At 38.7% G+C, this 15,865-nt stretch overlaps 1 protein-coding gene across 3 annotated transcripts in view; it reads left to right on the forward strand.

The window, feature by feature from the left end:
- Window positions 1-13,172, forward strand: part of LOC106130051 (histone-lysine N-methyltransferase SETDB1-A) — a 37,745-nt gene extending 24,573 nt beyond the window's left edge. For all 3 annotated transcript variants that reach the window (XM_060952937.1, XM_060952938.1, XM_060952939.1), the window contains exons 26-36: window positions 1,598-1,793; window positions 2,625-2,792; window positions 3,758-3,891; window positions 4,242-4,305; window positions 5,077-5,190; window positions 5,811-5,927; window positions 6,358-6,479; window positions 7,352-7,470; window positions 8,010-8,076; window positions 8,868-8,952; window positions 11,875-13,172. In XM_060952937.1, the coding sequence (XP_060808920.1) occupies window positions 1,598-1,793; window positions 2,625-2,792; window positions 3,758-3,891; window positions 4,242-4,305; window positions 5,077-5,190; window positions 5,811-5,927; window positions 6,358-6,479; window positions 7,352-7,470; window positions 8,010-8,076; window positions 8,868-8,952; window positions 11,875-12,081 (1,393 nt within the window). In that variant the 3' untranslated portion in view covers window positions 12,082-13,172. The remainder of the gene's footprint in view (window positions 1-1,597; window positions 1,794-2,624; window positions 2,793-3,757; window positions 3,892-4,241; window positions 4,306-5,076; window positions 5,191-5,810; window positions 5,928-6,357; window positions 6,480-7,351; window positions 7,471-8,009; window positions 8,077-8,867; window positions 8,953-11,874) is intronic.
- Window positions 13,173-15,865: the final 2,693 nt, after the last annotated feature.

Here is a 15,865-nt window from a genome sequence, read left to right on the forward strand (position 1 = left end):
TCCGTGCAATATGGCCGAAAAATTCCAGTATCCTGCGGAGACAGGTGGTAGACAGTCAGAGATCGGATAATCGGATGCATATTTACCTAAACTAATATTTTTGCTAAGAAAGTATGGAGGCGGCTTCTTGCTTTCGGGATTCAATTATTTTGAATCCCGGAAATTTTATTAAACATGAAATTGAAACTTATCGTATATTAGGTATGATAAACACCTTTATAAACATAAGTGATGGATGATCATATTTATTAAAAAATTACCAACCTACCGGGATTATACCGCGTGATTTTTTTTTACAGAAGTACGTTCCATACTAACCCAACACCACAACTTTAGGTTAATAAACATCCGAATATCCGATCTCTGGTTATTATCCACTAGAATAGAATAGAATAGATTTATTTTCAAAATTGGATACAAGGTATCACTTATTGACGTTACATCACTTAAATCTAATTATAACTACTACCGCTTCCAAAGCGCATGTGTAGAAGAAGCGGCGGAATAAACTACACTGACCACTTTCATTAAAAACCCCTTCATTTCATTCATTTCAAAAGACGGCGTCTGTGGCGCAGCGTGCACTTGTCTGTGACACCGGAGGTCCCGGGTTCTAATCCCAGCCAGCGTATAATGAGAAACGAACTTTCTCTGATTGGCCTGGGTCTTGGATGTTTATCTATATAAGTATTTATTATAAAATAATGTATCGTTGAGTTAGTATCTCGTAATACAAGTTTCGAACTTACTTCGACGCTTACTCAACTGTGTAATTTATCCCGTATATATTTACTAGCTGTGCCCGCGTCTTCGTCCGCGTGGAATAGTTATTTTGGGCATCATTAAAGCCCTCAAGGATGAATAATGTTTCGCCGTTTTTTTCACATCTTCCATTATTTCTTTGCTCTTTATAATTGCTTGCCGAAAGCCTTCCTCGATAAATGGTCTAGTCAACGCAAAAATAATTTTTCAATTCGAACCAGTAGTTCCTGAGATTAGCGCGTTTAAAAACCCTTCATTATTGTGCCGATTAAGTAATGTAACACAATGCGTTAATAGCTGAATAAATTTGAATTTGGAATTCCTAACCAGTGATGAGAAATTTGTGATTAAAGTGGCCAGTGAAACAAAACGCCAATGTTATATATCCTACTAATCCTACTACTATTATAAAGGCGAAAGTTTGTATGGATGTTTGTTACTCTTTCACGCAAAAACTACTGAACCGATTACCATGAAATTTGGTATGTAGGTAGCTGAAGACCCAGAATAACACATAGGCTACTTTTTATCCCAGAGTTCCCGCGGGATTGATAGGGTTTCCATGCGGACGAAGTCGCGGGCGGCCTCTAGTATAATATATGCGAAAGTTTGTGAGTATGTCAGGATGTCAGTATGGAGGTTTGTTACTCTTTAACGCAAAAACTACCTAACCGATTACGATGAAATTTGGTATGTAGGTAGCTGAAAACCCAGAATAACATATAGGCTACTTTTTATCCCGGATCCCCCGCGGGATTGATTCCACGCGGACGAAGTCGCGGGCGGCCTCCAGTTAAAGGAACATATTGATATATTGTTGTCTCTCTCCCGCCAGACAAATAGTCCGGTTCAAGGGGCACAAGGAGGTGATGTACCGCGCGCCGTGCGGGCGGCGCGTGCGCAGCCTGCGCGAGCTGCACGGCTACCTGCGCGCCGTGCGCTCCGACATGGCCGTGGACCTGTTCGACTTCTCGCCCAGCACCCACTGCTTGGCCGAGTTCGTGCTCAACAAGTGTCTCGTGGGCAAAAAGGTTGGTAAATACGAGTATAACAAGTGCCGTGTGGTCTCAGGCACTTTACAATGATACTACTCCATACCTCGTATTTACGAGTATAACAAGTGCTGTGTGGTCTCCGGCACTTTACAGTGAAACTACTCCATACCTCGTAATTCCGAGTATAACAAGTGCCGTGTGGTCTCAGGCACTTTACAATGATACTACTCCATACCTCGTATTTACGAGTATAACAAGTGCTGTGTGGTCTCCGGCACTTTACAGTGAAACTACTCCATACCTCGTAATTCCGAGTATAACAAGTGCCGTGTGGTCTCAGGCACTTTACAATGATACTACTCCATACCTCGTATTTACGAGTATAACAAGTGCTGTGTGGTCTCCGGCACTTTACAGTGAAACTACTCCATACCTCGTAATTCCGAGTATAACAAGTGCCGTGTGGTCTCCGGCACTTTACAATGGGACCACTCCATATCACGTAAAAGTCGATGAAGGGAAAAGCTAATAGCCTAAAAGAAGAATCATGTTCATTTTTACTTTTAACATGGGAATTTTAAGATTCCCAAACTTCGTTTTCAAATTGTATGTACCGTCGTAAACAGTTACCTTCTTGTTATAAACATAGACACATAAATGGTTTGTTGAGTTAGGAAAAAATGTCAGAGATTGAGAGAGAGAGAGAGTATATTTATTGTCAAAATTAGTTTTTTATTTTAAGTCCAACAATATTGTACTTTTAAACTATTTATTTCTCTCCTCTTTCCTCCTTCTGTCTTCTTTAGTGAATAACTAACTTTTTACTATACTTTCTACACATGTATGTTTGTATTTTATCACCGACAGGACCTGTCTCACGGCAAAGAGAACGTGCCGGTGCCGTGCGTGAACTATTACGACGAGTCGCTGCCGGAGTTCTGTTCTTACAACACGGAGCGGACGCCCACCGCGGGGGTGCCGCTCAACATCGACCCCGAGTTCCTGTGCGGCTGCGACTGCACCGACGACTGCGAGGTCAGTAAGGTCACGAAGGTCAGATTTGACGTCCCGCTGACCTTTGTTACGGTTGTGTCCCCACTTGTAAATAGGCTCCTAGGGGGTAAGTCTGACTTAATTTGCAGGTTTTCTCACCATAACACCATCGGTTAGCACACAAACTAATGTACGTAACTCTGAGAAGAGCCACTGATACATGACCGCGGTAGAATTTGAACTTATGCATTGCGCTCTTAAATTCGCACAATGATCATGATTCAGATTTCAAGATACCAAGAGATTTTTATTCTATCTGAACACGCAACTGTTAAATTTATCTTGTAAGCATTTTGGATGTAATATCTGTAAGCTTGTAAGATGTATTGAATAAATAAATAAACTGTTATAGAGAAATCTAACCCAAATTGGATAATCCTAATAATATTATTAATGGAAAAGTTTGTGAGTATGTCAGTATGGATGTTTGTTACTCTTTCACGCAAAAACTACGTTACCGACCGACCGATTACGATGAAGTTTGGTATTTAGGTAGCTGAAGATCCGGAATAACATATAGGCAAATTTTTATCCCGGAGTTCCCACGGGATTGATAGGGTTTCCATGCGGACGAAGTCGCGGGCGGCCTCTAGTGTAGTTATATATACATTCGCCTGACTGTAAGAGCGTCAGTTAGCTGTGGCATACCGAAGTCACCAAGAAAATATCGGAATTCGTTTCACAACCTTGTCAAGAACACGATAAATCAAAGTTTATTTATTCCAAAAATGTGGTCCTTCTTGCTAGATAGACTAAAATGTAATTCTTCAGAAAGTATTGGTTAATTTTAATTCGTCCTAATAAAGTTTTTGTCCTTCGTACTGTCGTGATAAATCGAAAATCCCTTCATCTCAAATATGTTCTTACAAAGTTCTGGTCCTTCGCACCGGATATAAACTGAAACTTTTCTCCAAACTCGTCTTAACAATTTTTGGTCGTTCCCACAGGACAAAACAAAATGCGCGTGCTGGAAAATGACGCTAGAGGGCGCACGCACCATCGGTTTGGACGACAACGTGGGCTACCAGTACAGAAGGCTACCTGAACCCTTACCTTCGGGGATTTACGAGTGTAACTCCAGGTAAAACAATAAACTTCTTAATAATGATAACAATATAAGCTCTTTCTACATACATATGGTCACGTCTATATCCCTTGCGGGGTAGACAGAGCCAATAGTCTTGAAAAGACTGAATCGCCACGTTCAGCTATTTGGCTTAATGATATTATTGAGATTCAAATAGTGACAGGTTGCTAGCCCATCGCCTTAAAAAAGAATCCCAAGTTTGTAAGCCTTAGTCGCCTTTTACGATATCCATGGGAAAGAGATGGAGTGGTCCCATTCTTTTTTTTTATTGGTGCCGGGAACCACACGATTAAACTATTTCTACCTCGCTTTTATTATACTAATTGTTGTTTTCTTTTTGGCAGGTGTAAATGTAAACAGACTTGTCTGAATCGGGTGGCGCAACATCCACTACAGCTTAAATTACAGGTAAAATTGTATTTATTTTACTCCATATCTTTTCCATGGGTGGATGGAGCTAGTAAACTTGTGATTCTTCTTTGTAAGAGATGGGCTAGCAACCTGTCACTATTTGAATCTCAATTTCGTCATGAAATGGTTTCACAGCTGAGCGTGGCCTATCGGTTTTTTCAAGACTGTTAGCTCTGTTTACCCCGCAAAGGATAAAGACGTGATTGTTACGTACCTCGTACCGTTACCTCGCCGTGATAAAGACGTGATTTTATGTTTGTATGTATGTATTTTTATTTGTGTCACAAAACATACAGAACGACTGATATTTAGAATAAAATAAAGATACAAAAAGCTTTATAATCGCCATACAGTTTCTTTCATATGAAAACCGGCCAAGTGCGTAGATATAAATATTTACATTTAGTCATACATACATATAGCATGTTCGGCAAATAAAAATCTTTTGTACATACATACATACATATGGTCACGTCTATATACGGGGTAGACAGAGCCAACAGTTTTGAAAAGACTGAATGGCCACGTTCAGCTATTTGGCTTAATGATAGAATTGAGATTCAAATAGTGACAGGTTGCTAGCCAATCGCCTAAAAAAGAACTCCAAGTTTATAAGCCTATCTTTTAGTCGCCTTTTACGACATCCATGGGAAAGAGATGGAGTGGTCCTATTCTTTTGTGTATTGGTGCCGGGAATCACACGGCAATGCCGGGAACCACACGGAAAAAATCTTTTGTCTTTGTCTAAAAACCGCCACTGCTGGCCAGGTGTTCAAAACCTTGAACCGCGGCTGGGGGATCCGCGCTTTGAACGACGTGCCCAAGGGTGCCTTCCTCTGCGTGTACGCAGGGAACTTGCTCACGGACGCTACGGCTAACTTGGTGAGTAGATTTATTGTATTGGTGCCGGGAACCACACGGCACCTTATCTCAGTTGTAATTATATCATACGTATATACGAGTATCAGCCCTTTACGCCCTTAACAGCAAGATGCAGCTAAAAGTGCAGCTTAGCTTCCAGCTTTTAGCTTTTCAGATATTATTATTTGTAGACCTGCTTCCTTTTTTTTTTACTAATTTTTCTATTCATTTTGATAACCAGCTATGTAACTTGAATATGTATTTTAACTACTACCTATTAATAATATTATGTAATTTTTACGTAAAATTAAGTTAAATAAAACCACACCAATTTATTTATAGATACATTTCCTTGCTTTTCTTATCTATATACTAAATATAGACTTTCAGTCTTTGTTAGACTATTGGCTCTGTCTACCCTGAAACGGATATAAATGGAATATATGTATGTATACTATTTTCTTATTTAATTTGCTACGTTTCAAATAGCAATAGCTTTTCTCTTGTAATGAACATCTCATGAACCCTGATTAATGCGCTATTTTTCAAAATAGTAATAGCTGTTCTATTTTCTTGTAATGAACATCTCATGAACTCTGATTAATGCGAATAATTTGAAATGTATTTAATATTATTTTCAGGACGGCTTGAACGAAGGCGATGAATATTTAGCCGAGTTGGATTACATCGAGGTGGTGGAACAGATGAAGGAGGGCTACGAGGAAGATATACCTGAAGAGGACAAGAAACTAGACCGGGTGAGAACGTGTACCTACATAATTAGCACTGTTATAAGTTACACCGTGCCGTGTGGTTCCCGGCACCAATACATAAAAGAATAGGACCACTCCATCTCTTTCCCATGGATGTCGTAAAAGGCTACTAAGGGATAGGCTTACAAACTTGGGATTCTTTTTTAGACGATGGGCTAGCAACCTGTCACTATTTGAATCTCAATTCTATCATTAAGCCAAATAGCTGAACGTGGCCATTCAGTCTTTTCAAGACTGTTTGCTCTGTCTATCCCGCAAGGGATATAGACGTGAACATATGTATGTATAAGTTACAGCGTTGTACTCGTACCTGCGCAGGAGTGTTCCTTATCTAAAATGCCGTGCCACCACACGGTTTGTGATGAAATTGAATGTTTTTAAAAACCTCAAAATCTTGTTCTTAATCCTTGCGTAGAAATCATCGAAGTCATCAGAAGAGGAGTCGTCATCGGAGGAAGAAGCGACCAACACGAACGAAGACAAAGAGGATGATGACTTCCAGCCAGGGTTCATTGGACATGGACTCACAGAATTCAGGTAACTATCATCACACTTTTTTTGTACATACATACATACATCGTCTATATCCCTTGGGGCGTAGACAGAGCCAACAGTCTTGATAAGACTGAACGGCCACGTTCAGCTGTTTGGCTTCACGATAGAATTGAGATTCAACTAGTGACAGGTTGCTAGCGCATCGCCTTTTACTTTTTATAGATGGGGAAATCTATTTTTTTTAACGGACTAATGAGTCCGGGAATGGAGGGTATGGAGTTTTCACCTGGAATGTGTGGGCCTCCTGGTACCTGATGTGGCAGCTTACCCACTATAACCCCTCCGTGAGCCCCTCTTGCCATTTTGAGGGCATCATGGGATCGCAGAAAATATAAATAAAAGAATAGAAAAGGGTATGTTGAGATGGTTCGGTCATGTGGAGAGGATGAATGAAAACAGGTTGACTAAGCAGATATACATGGAGAGTGTGGAGGGAAAGGTCGGAGTGGGAAGACCTAGACGAACGTATGTTGATCAAATTAATGACGTCCTGGTAAAGGGTCAGGTCAAGAGTACCCGAAACCGCCGAGCTTGCATGAAGAGAGTTATGAATGTGGATGAAGCGAAGGAAGTATGCAGAGATCGTGCCAAGTGGAAAGAGGTAGTCTCTGCCTACCCCTCCGGGAAAAAGGCGTGATTTTATGTATGTATGTATGGGATCGCAAGCATTTCACCACGATCACGACCCTCTGTCTGCATCTTGCTGTTATGGGCGTAAACGGCTGATATATACGTATAAAATAATATTTAAATTTAAATATTAAATATTTTGATATATTACAACGGACTGTACGATTCCATCATCATACTGTTCGAATCATCAGCTATTTGAAATATTTAATTTTTTCCGACAGCAAACGTTTGCGTAAAAGAGATAGGACGAAAAAGAAGGACGCGGAGAAAGAGAAGGCGAAGGAGGTCGACAAGGGCATGGAGGACAACGGCTGCATCACCATCAGCGATGATGAGGAAGGTGAGTAATGTTCTTCGTAACGCTATTTAAAGTCTTGACACGAACTGTTTAGAATAGATTTATTTTCAAAATTAGTGACGTGTGGTTCCCGGCACTAATATAAAAGAGAATAGGACAACTCCATCTCTTACCCATGGACGTTGTAAAAGGTGACTAAGGGATAGGCTTATAAACATGGGATTCTTCTTTAAGGCGACGTTATGTGTTCTGTATATATTTATATCAATTTATATAGTACCCTTTTTTATGATTTTTAATATTATCCAATTCTTGGGAATTCCTCCTTGAGTCCCTGTTGCGTCGTCACCTCTCTGGTGAGGAGAGGATATGAGTCAGGACTTAAACGAAGCGATACTACCGACTGATGGGACCTTTGCAGGAAAACTTATCCCAAATTTGATGTGCAGGTTTCCCCACGATGGTTTCCCTCACTGTAAGATTATCGGTTAGCAATCAAACTAGTATATGGTTAGATATTGTAATGATCCAAACTGATTGTATTTTGTTCTGATATTTTTTCTCTCTCTTTTTCTTTACAGCAAAAGAACCATCTCAGTTTATGGCGCAGGCCGCCATCGGCGCAAACGAATTTGTACCCAAATATAGGTGAGTATTAGAAATAGATTTATTTTTAAAATTGAATACAACGTATCGCTTATTGACGTCAACATGAATAAGTATAATCTACTTCCGCTTCCAAAGCGCAGGTGTATAAGAATCGGCGGAACACACATTTCTATTCTAAGTTTGGATAGTTGTGAAGTTGACGTTGTTGAAGAAAATGCAACAGTGCAGTTTGTTACCGCTTCTTCTGCACTGACGCGTTGGAAGCGGCAGTAAAATTAGTTTAAAGTAATTTATTTGACGTCAACTAATGTTGTGAAACCAAAATATTTGACAATTATTAAGCGATATGAAGCATCCTGTAATAAATAATGAAAATTTTGAATTTGAACAAACTACACTGCAGCATTTTCACAACTTCTTTCGCTGGCATTTTTGTGTGGCGGTTTTGATGTTGCTCGAATAGTAAAAGTTTTTCAGTTTGATGTACTAATTCACGTGTTTTAAGGTTTCTATTCAATTTTAAATAAACATACATAAATACATACATATGGCCACGTTCAGCTAATAGGCTAAATGATACATTTGAGATTCAAATAGTGAAAGGTTGCTAGCCCATCGCCTTAAAAAAAGAATCTCAAGTTTGTAAGCCTATCCCTTAGTCGCCTTTTACTACATCCATGGGAAAGAGATGGAGTGGTCCTGTTCGTTTTTGTATTGGTGCCGGGAACCACACGGCACATTTAATTTAATTTACCTACATACATACATAAAAACCTCTTTCCCAATTTAATTTAAAATAAACTTATGTATAAAACAAATTGTTTTGTCAGGTCCGTACGGTCTTTATTCGGCAAAGACGAGGCGTGTTACATCATGGACGCCAAGGTTCAGGGCAACATAGGCAGGTACCTCAATGTAAGTAATACATACATACATACATAAAATCACGCCTCTTTCCCGGAGGGGTAGGCAGAGACTACCTCTTTCCACTTGCCACGATTTCTGTATACTTCCTTCCTTCAATGTAAGTAATTGCAACACTTTTTGTCTGAAAAGCAGCTAAGTATTCAGTACAATTGCATTCATATTGTACATACATACATACATACGGTCACGTCTATATCCCTTGCGGGGTAGACAGAGCCAACAGTCTCGAATAGACTTAATGGCCACGTTCAGCTATTTGGCTTAATGATAGAATTGAGATTTTCAAATAGTGACAAGTTGCTAGCCCATCGCCTAAAAAAGAATCCCAAGTTTATAAGCCTATCCCTTAGTCGCCTCTTACGACATCCAGTGTGGAGTTGGAGTGGTCCTATTCTTTTTTGTATTGGTGCCGGGAACCACACGGCACTTTTATTGTGTTTAAAATTTTTAGAGCGTCCGTGGTCGAATCGGTAAGGTGCCCGGTTAAATGTGTGATGCGCAGAGAGGCACAGGTTCGAATCCCACTGCGGATATGAACCAATGACTATTATCAAAGTTATGTTCACTCACGTGGAGGGAAAACATCGTGAGGAAACCTGCACATTCAGGCGTATTGATAAATAAATAAATACGGGACAAATTGCACAGATTGAGTTAGCCTCGAAATAAGTACGAGACTTGTGTTACGAGATACTAACTCAACGATTCTATATTTTATAATAAATACTTATATAGATAAACATCCAAGACCCAGGCCATTCAGAAAAAGTTCTTTTCTCATCATGCCCTGGCCGGGATTTGAACCCGGGACCTCCGGTGTCACAGACAAGCGTACTACCGCTGCGCCACAGAGGCCGTCAAATTGATGTGTAGGCATAGGCATGGATCCAATACGGGTTAGTTTTACCTGCAAAGGTTGACCTTCGCAAACTTTTCAGGGGAACTTAACTCGAATTGGATCGATCATGGACCTGTCACTATTTGAATCTCAATTCTATCATTGAGTCAAACAGCTGAACGTAATTATCTCTATCGAGACTGCTGGCTCTGTCTTGCCGTGCAGGATATACACGTGATTAAATCCTACTAATATTATACTACTCTGTCAAGAAAGTAGCAGGAAAAGATCAATAATACACAAACTGTTTGTTATTCATCCAAATTTATTTTATCACCTTCAAAATATGCTCCTTTAGAAACGATACACTTACGCCAACGAATAATCCAATCATCAAAACATTTTTTAAACGCTGTTTCCGGAATTGAGGTCAGTTCTCGCCGCGAATTCTCTTTTATGTCTTCTACCGATTGAAAACGGGTGCCACGAAGTGGTAATTTGAGTTTAGGAAAAAGAAAAAAGTCGGCTGGAGCCATATCTGGTGAATATGGTGGTTGCTCGATGGTATTTGTTGAGTGTTTGGTTAAAAATTCGTTCACAATGATGGCCTAGTGCGAAGGTGCATTATCATGGTGCAAAATCCAAGAATTTTCTTTCCACAAATCTGGCCTTTTTCGTCGGATTTGCTCTCTTAAACGCCGCATAACACTCAAATAATATTCCTTATTTACCGTTTGACCTTCCGGCAAGAATTCCGAGTGCACAACACCGCGATAGTCAAAGAAAACAGTCAACATGACTTTGACTTTTGAACGACTTTGGCGTGGTTTTTTCGGTATCGGTTCAGTTGGAAGGCGCCACTCCGAAGCTTGTTGACTAGTTTGCATGTCAAACTCGTAAACCCACGTCTCGTCACCAGTAACAATGCGTTTCATGAATGTTGGGTCGGAATTGACTCGTTCTAGCATGTCCTCAGCGACTCTCATGCGATTGAGTTTTTGAAAAAAATTCAGGTCTTTTGGGACTAGCCGAGCGGCAACATGTTTCATACCCAAATTATTAGTTAAAATGGTACGGATCGACTCGTGAGATACAGAAAGTTCGGTGGCTATCTCTCTCAAAGTTGAATGAGGATTTTCAGTCACTATTTCCTTCACTTTTGCGATGTTAACTTCAGTTGCAGACGTTGATGGCCTACCAGAGCGAGGCAAATCTTCCATCACATCTCGACCGCTTTTGAACGCTTTGTACCACTCATAAGCACGAGTTTTTGATAAAGTCGATTCACCGTAAGCCTTCTGTAACATTTTCAGTGACTCTCAACACGATATTCCATTGGCAATGCAAAATTTAAGACAAACTCTTTGTTCGATGTTTTTATCCATTATGAAATTAGCAATACACACTAGATATGATATAACTAAAAATAGCACTGTATTTAATGTAAACAACAGATGCAACTCAAACTCCGCGCCAAAATGGAAAACAGTTGTGCCAATCTAACAACAACAAAAAAAACAAAAATTTGAATTTGGAACCATAAATAAATAATCCATTCCCGATACTTTTCTGACTGAATGTAAATGCGAAAGTTTCTGAGTATGTCAGTATGGATGTTTGTTACTATTTCAAGCAAAAACTACTCAACCGATTACGATGAAATTTGGTATGTAGGTAGCTGAAGACCCAGAATAACATATAGGCTACCAGAGTTCCCGCGGAATTGATTCCACGCGTACGAAGTCGCGGACGGCCTGTAGTGAATTAATAAGTCAAAAGCCGTCGTTTAGTTTTTAAATACTAAGCATACATACATAGAGACAGACACCACGGGGAACTACTTAATACTGTAAAGTGATATATATATATATATATATAGTATTGGTCTGTATTAAAGCGTGTGACGTAGTTTTTGAGGGTTTTTTAAAAGTGAAAATGATGACGTTTAATTTAAATAAAAATAGGCTCAAACAGCTCAGAAGCATGCGTATAGTCTATGTATAAAAGGATGCAGTTGTTTTAAATGTCACCCTGTATATATATATATTATTTTTTTTAATTATTGTCCCCAGCACTCGTGCACGCCCAACGTGTTCGTGCAGAACGTGTTCGTGGACACGCACGACCCGCGCTTCCCGTGGGTCGCGTTCTTCGCTCTGTCCCACATCCGCGCCGGCACAGAGCTCACGTGGAATTACAACTACGACGTCGGCTCCGTGCCCGGGAAAATGCTGTACTGCTACTGTGGCGCCCCCAACTGCAGGGGGCGGCTGTTGTAACCGAATCGTAATTACAAAAGTGCGGATCTATAAGTATATAGTTTTAAACTTTCATCATCCTACTGGGCCGTGTGGTTCCTGGCACTAATAAAAAATAAGATTAGGACCACTCCATCTCTCGTGGATGTCGTAAAAAGCGACTGAGGGATAGGCTTATAAAGTTGGGATTCGTCTGTTAGGCGATTGCCTAGCAACCTGTCACTATTTGAATCTCAATTCTATCAGGAAGCCAAAACAGCTGAACGTGGCCTTTCAGTCTTTATAAGATTGTTAAATTGGCTCTGTCTACCCCGCAAGGGATATAGATGTGATTTTATGTATATATGTATGTTTCATACTACATACTATCGGCCCGCCACGGCTTTGCCTTTGGTACATACATAACCTATATCACCCGCAGATATTGATTTTTACGATCGCTTCAATTCTGATGAGGTAATGTTGTCACCGAATCTTCTCGTCTATAAGAACAGTCAACGCTTGACAAATAACGATTGTGTTGTGAGAATTTTAGCGCAATTTTGTACTAGTGGAAAGACATGGGACCCTAATGAATGTATTGTTACTATTACTAAAGAATAGAGTGATGTAACGGATATCAGAGGAACAAGATTCGTGTCAGTTTTTTTAAATAGGTAGTTTAAATGTACACTTAGTTGTGTACGCTATTACGTGTAAGTGCCGTGTGGTTTCCGGCACCAATACAAAAAAGAATAGGACCACTCCATCTCTTTCCCATGAATGTCGTAAAAGCCGACTAAGGGGTAGGCTTATAAACTTGGGATTCTTCTTTTAGGCGATGGGCTAGCAACCTGTCGCTATTTGAATCTCAATCCTATCTTAAAGCCAAATAGCTGAACGTGGCCTATCAGTCTTTACAAGACTGTAGGCTCTGTCTACCCCGCAAGGGATATAGACGTGATTGTATGTATGTATGTATTACGTGTACCGTACTGGCATACACGTCAATTCAAGGGTGTTTGAATGCACGTTAGTTTATGTCGCTTAGTGTTCTCGAACGTCAAGGATGCTCGCATGTACGTCATGCGAGTCATACAGGTGTTTGCATACATTGTGGCATACGCCTTAATAATGAATCCCTTCGTCCACTTTGGTAACAAAACTTACGTAACCAGTTACAAGAGAAGAATTGTTTTCGCTGTTTGGTAACTAGTTGTGAAAAGAGACTTTATTGTTCCGATTTGGCGACTTTTTGTAACCAGTTACAGATCAAGAAATCATGGGTATTTGTAACAGTGTATGCATTGACGAAAAAGTTAAAAAATATGTCGTTAAAGTTAAATTCATAAAATATATGTTGTATGTCATTGTAATTTAACGTCGAGTATCAAATTGTGTAAGCATTCGAGTATAGACTGTGTTTGTCTTGAAGTGTCGTAAATGTTCAACCGAAATATGCCGAGATAAAATAAAATACTACGTGTTGGTAAATAAAATAAAACTATAATATAAAAACTCAAAACATAAACATATCGTGAGTAATTCCAATTCATGACAACCATTGTGAAAAAATTAACAAAAGAAGATCACTATTTTTCTTCACTTAAATATTAACCTTTTTTGTAAGCGGCCAGTGTGCTATACAATTTTAAACATTCTGCCCGCCAAAGACGACAGTCTTTCAATTTAACTGCCCGCCATAGCCTATTTCATAAATACAATCAGGCACGTAACTTAAAAGTTTCAAATCATGAACTCAAATAGACTGACTTAATATAAACTACTACATACAATAAGAAACATTTCTAGTCTTAATCTTCATATTCAAATTACATGAACTTATATAGAATCTCAAACTTAACTTAAAAATATTATTATTCATCATAAGACGACAGTGAAACATCCTTTTGTAACAAAAACTTATAAAATTTTATGTACCTACATTGTTTGTAGTGTAGGTATCCTGACCATTTAAAACTAGTGGACTGTATTAATAATTACATCAGTTAAGAAATTATACTTTGATTTCTTCGTTTAAACAATATCATCTTAAAAACGCAAACACCATGTTAACACTAAACAATACAAGTTTTAAGATAGCTAACTGAAATGTATAAAGACATATGCATTAAAATGAAAATAAAATAAAGTAGAAGTTTATAATATATCTAAAGAATCTTCAAATTAATTCGATCTATAAGCTGTTGAACATTATTTTGACCATATTTTATACTCATTGCACAATAAACAATTTCTGTAACTATAATCTTTTTTAAATAGAACTAATTCTGTTATAGGAAACACTAATGTATCGTGACTAAAATAAAATAAATAACGTACAAGTAGATACTATAATAACACACATCTAATATTTATTTACATACTTTCTTATATGATAGTTCTGTTTAGAAGTTTCTACTTCGCCACTTATAATCCACCCTAATGTGGTATTCTGTGCGATTGTGGTTCCTGTAGAGGATTTGAGGAGACCATCTCTCATTATGTTGCTGTACACTTCAGCACCTAATAGAAGATCAATTGAGCTGGGTGTATGGTAGTTCGGATCAGCTAATTTTACCGTGTTCAATGTTGACCAAGAAACCCCAATTGCCCTGGATGGAATTACAGTGGTTATTTTATCAACTACATATGCTTTAATATTTCTAATATAACAAGGACTAATACGAGAGCGTATTGGTAAAATCACCATAGTTCGTGAAGTAATACTCTTGGCACAACCTAAACCTGTTACTCTACTGTTTGTTGAAATCTTCCTCAAGCCCAATTGTTTAACTACCTTTTCTGTAATGAAGGAAGCTTCCGAGCACTGATCCACTAAAGCTCGGAGAGTGTGCCTTTGATTGTGATAAGACTCAGTATCGACTAACGCTGTTGGCAGTATAACATGCTTAGAATTTTCTCTTAAAAGGTGACTTTTAATATGTGTTATATTATCTCCTAACACAACTGGTGTGTCAGAGGTAGCTTCTTGACACTTATCACCATTCTCACTTTCTTTGAAGCTTGCAGGAAATTGGTGTAAGAGAGAATGGTGTCGCTGGTTACAGATACTACAAAAATTACTACTGCGACAATTCTTTGCTAAATGGTTTGGCACAAGGCATTTGAAACAAATTCTATTCATTTCAGCAAAATTCATTCTTTTACTATAAATTAAATTCGAAAAATCGTTACAATTGCTAAGCTTATGACTTTCTTTGCAATATGGACACGTTTGCTCAATTTCTAACATACTCACTATTTTAGAAGGGTTGGCTGTAGCTGGATGACTATTATACTCATTGGTTTTATTAAATTCATTTATTTTGTTGTCTAAAAATTCTAGTGAATGAAACCTATTTTCCAAAAACTCTTTAAATTGTTTCAAATCGGGTAATACATTTGACTGTAATAAAAGTTGACTAACTTTAGCCTCCCATTGCTTGCGCGACTCTTGGTCCAGTTTTGCACTAACTATATAAATAATCAAAATATCCCAGGACTCTATATTAATACCTAAACTTTTTATACCATTCAACATATCTACAGTACTATTTAACAAATCTTTAATGGCGGTGGCAGACTCTCTTTCTATTTTTCTCTTACAAAAAAAGCTATTTAATAAACAATTTACTAGGAACTGTTTATTATCATATCTACTCTCTAACGTAGACCAACACTGCGAATAATTTTCATAAGTTATCGGTATGTGACGCAATAACTGCTCTGCCTCTCCTGCTAAACTCCCTTTTAAATAATGTAGCTTCTGGACATCGTCGATGGAGCTGTTGTTGTGTACCAAGGACAGAAACAAATCGCGAAA

The sequence above is a fragment of the Amyelois transitella genome, chromosome 30, assembly GCF_032362555.1.
Source record: "Amyelois transitella isolate CPQ chromosome 30, ilAmyTran1.1, whole genome shotgun sequence".
In the NCBI taxonomy this organism is placed as follows: Eukaryota; Metazoa; Arthropoda; class Insecta; order Lepidoptera; family Pyralidae; genus Amyelois; species Amyelois transitella.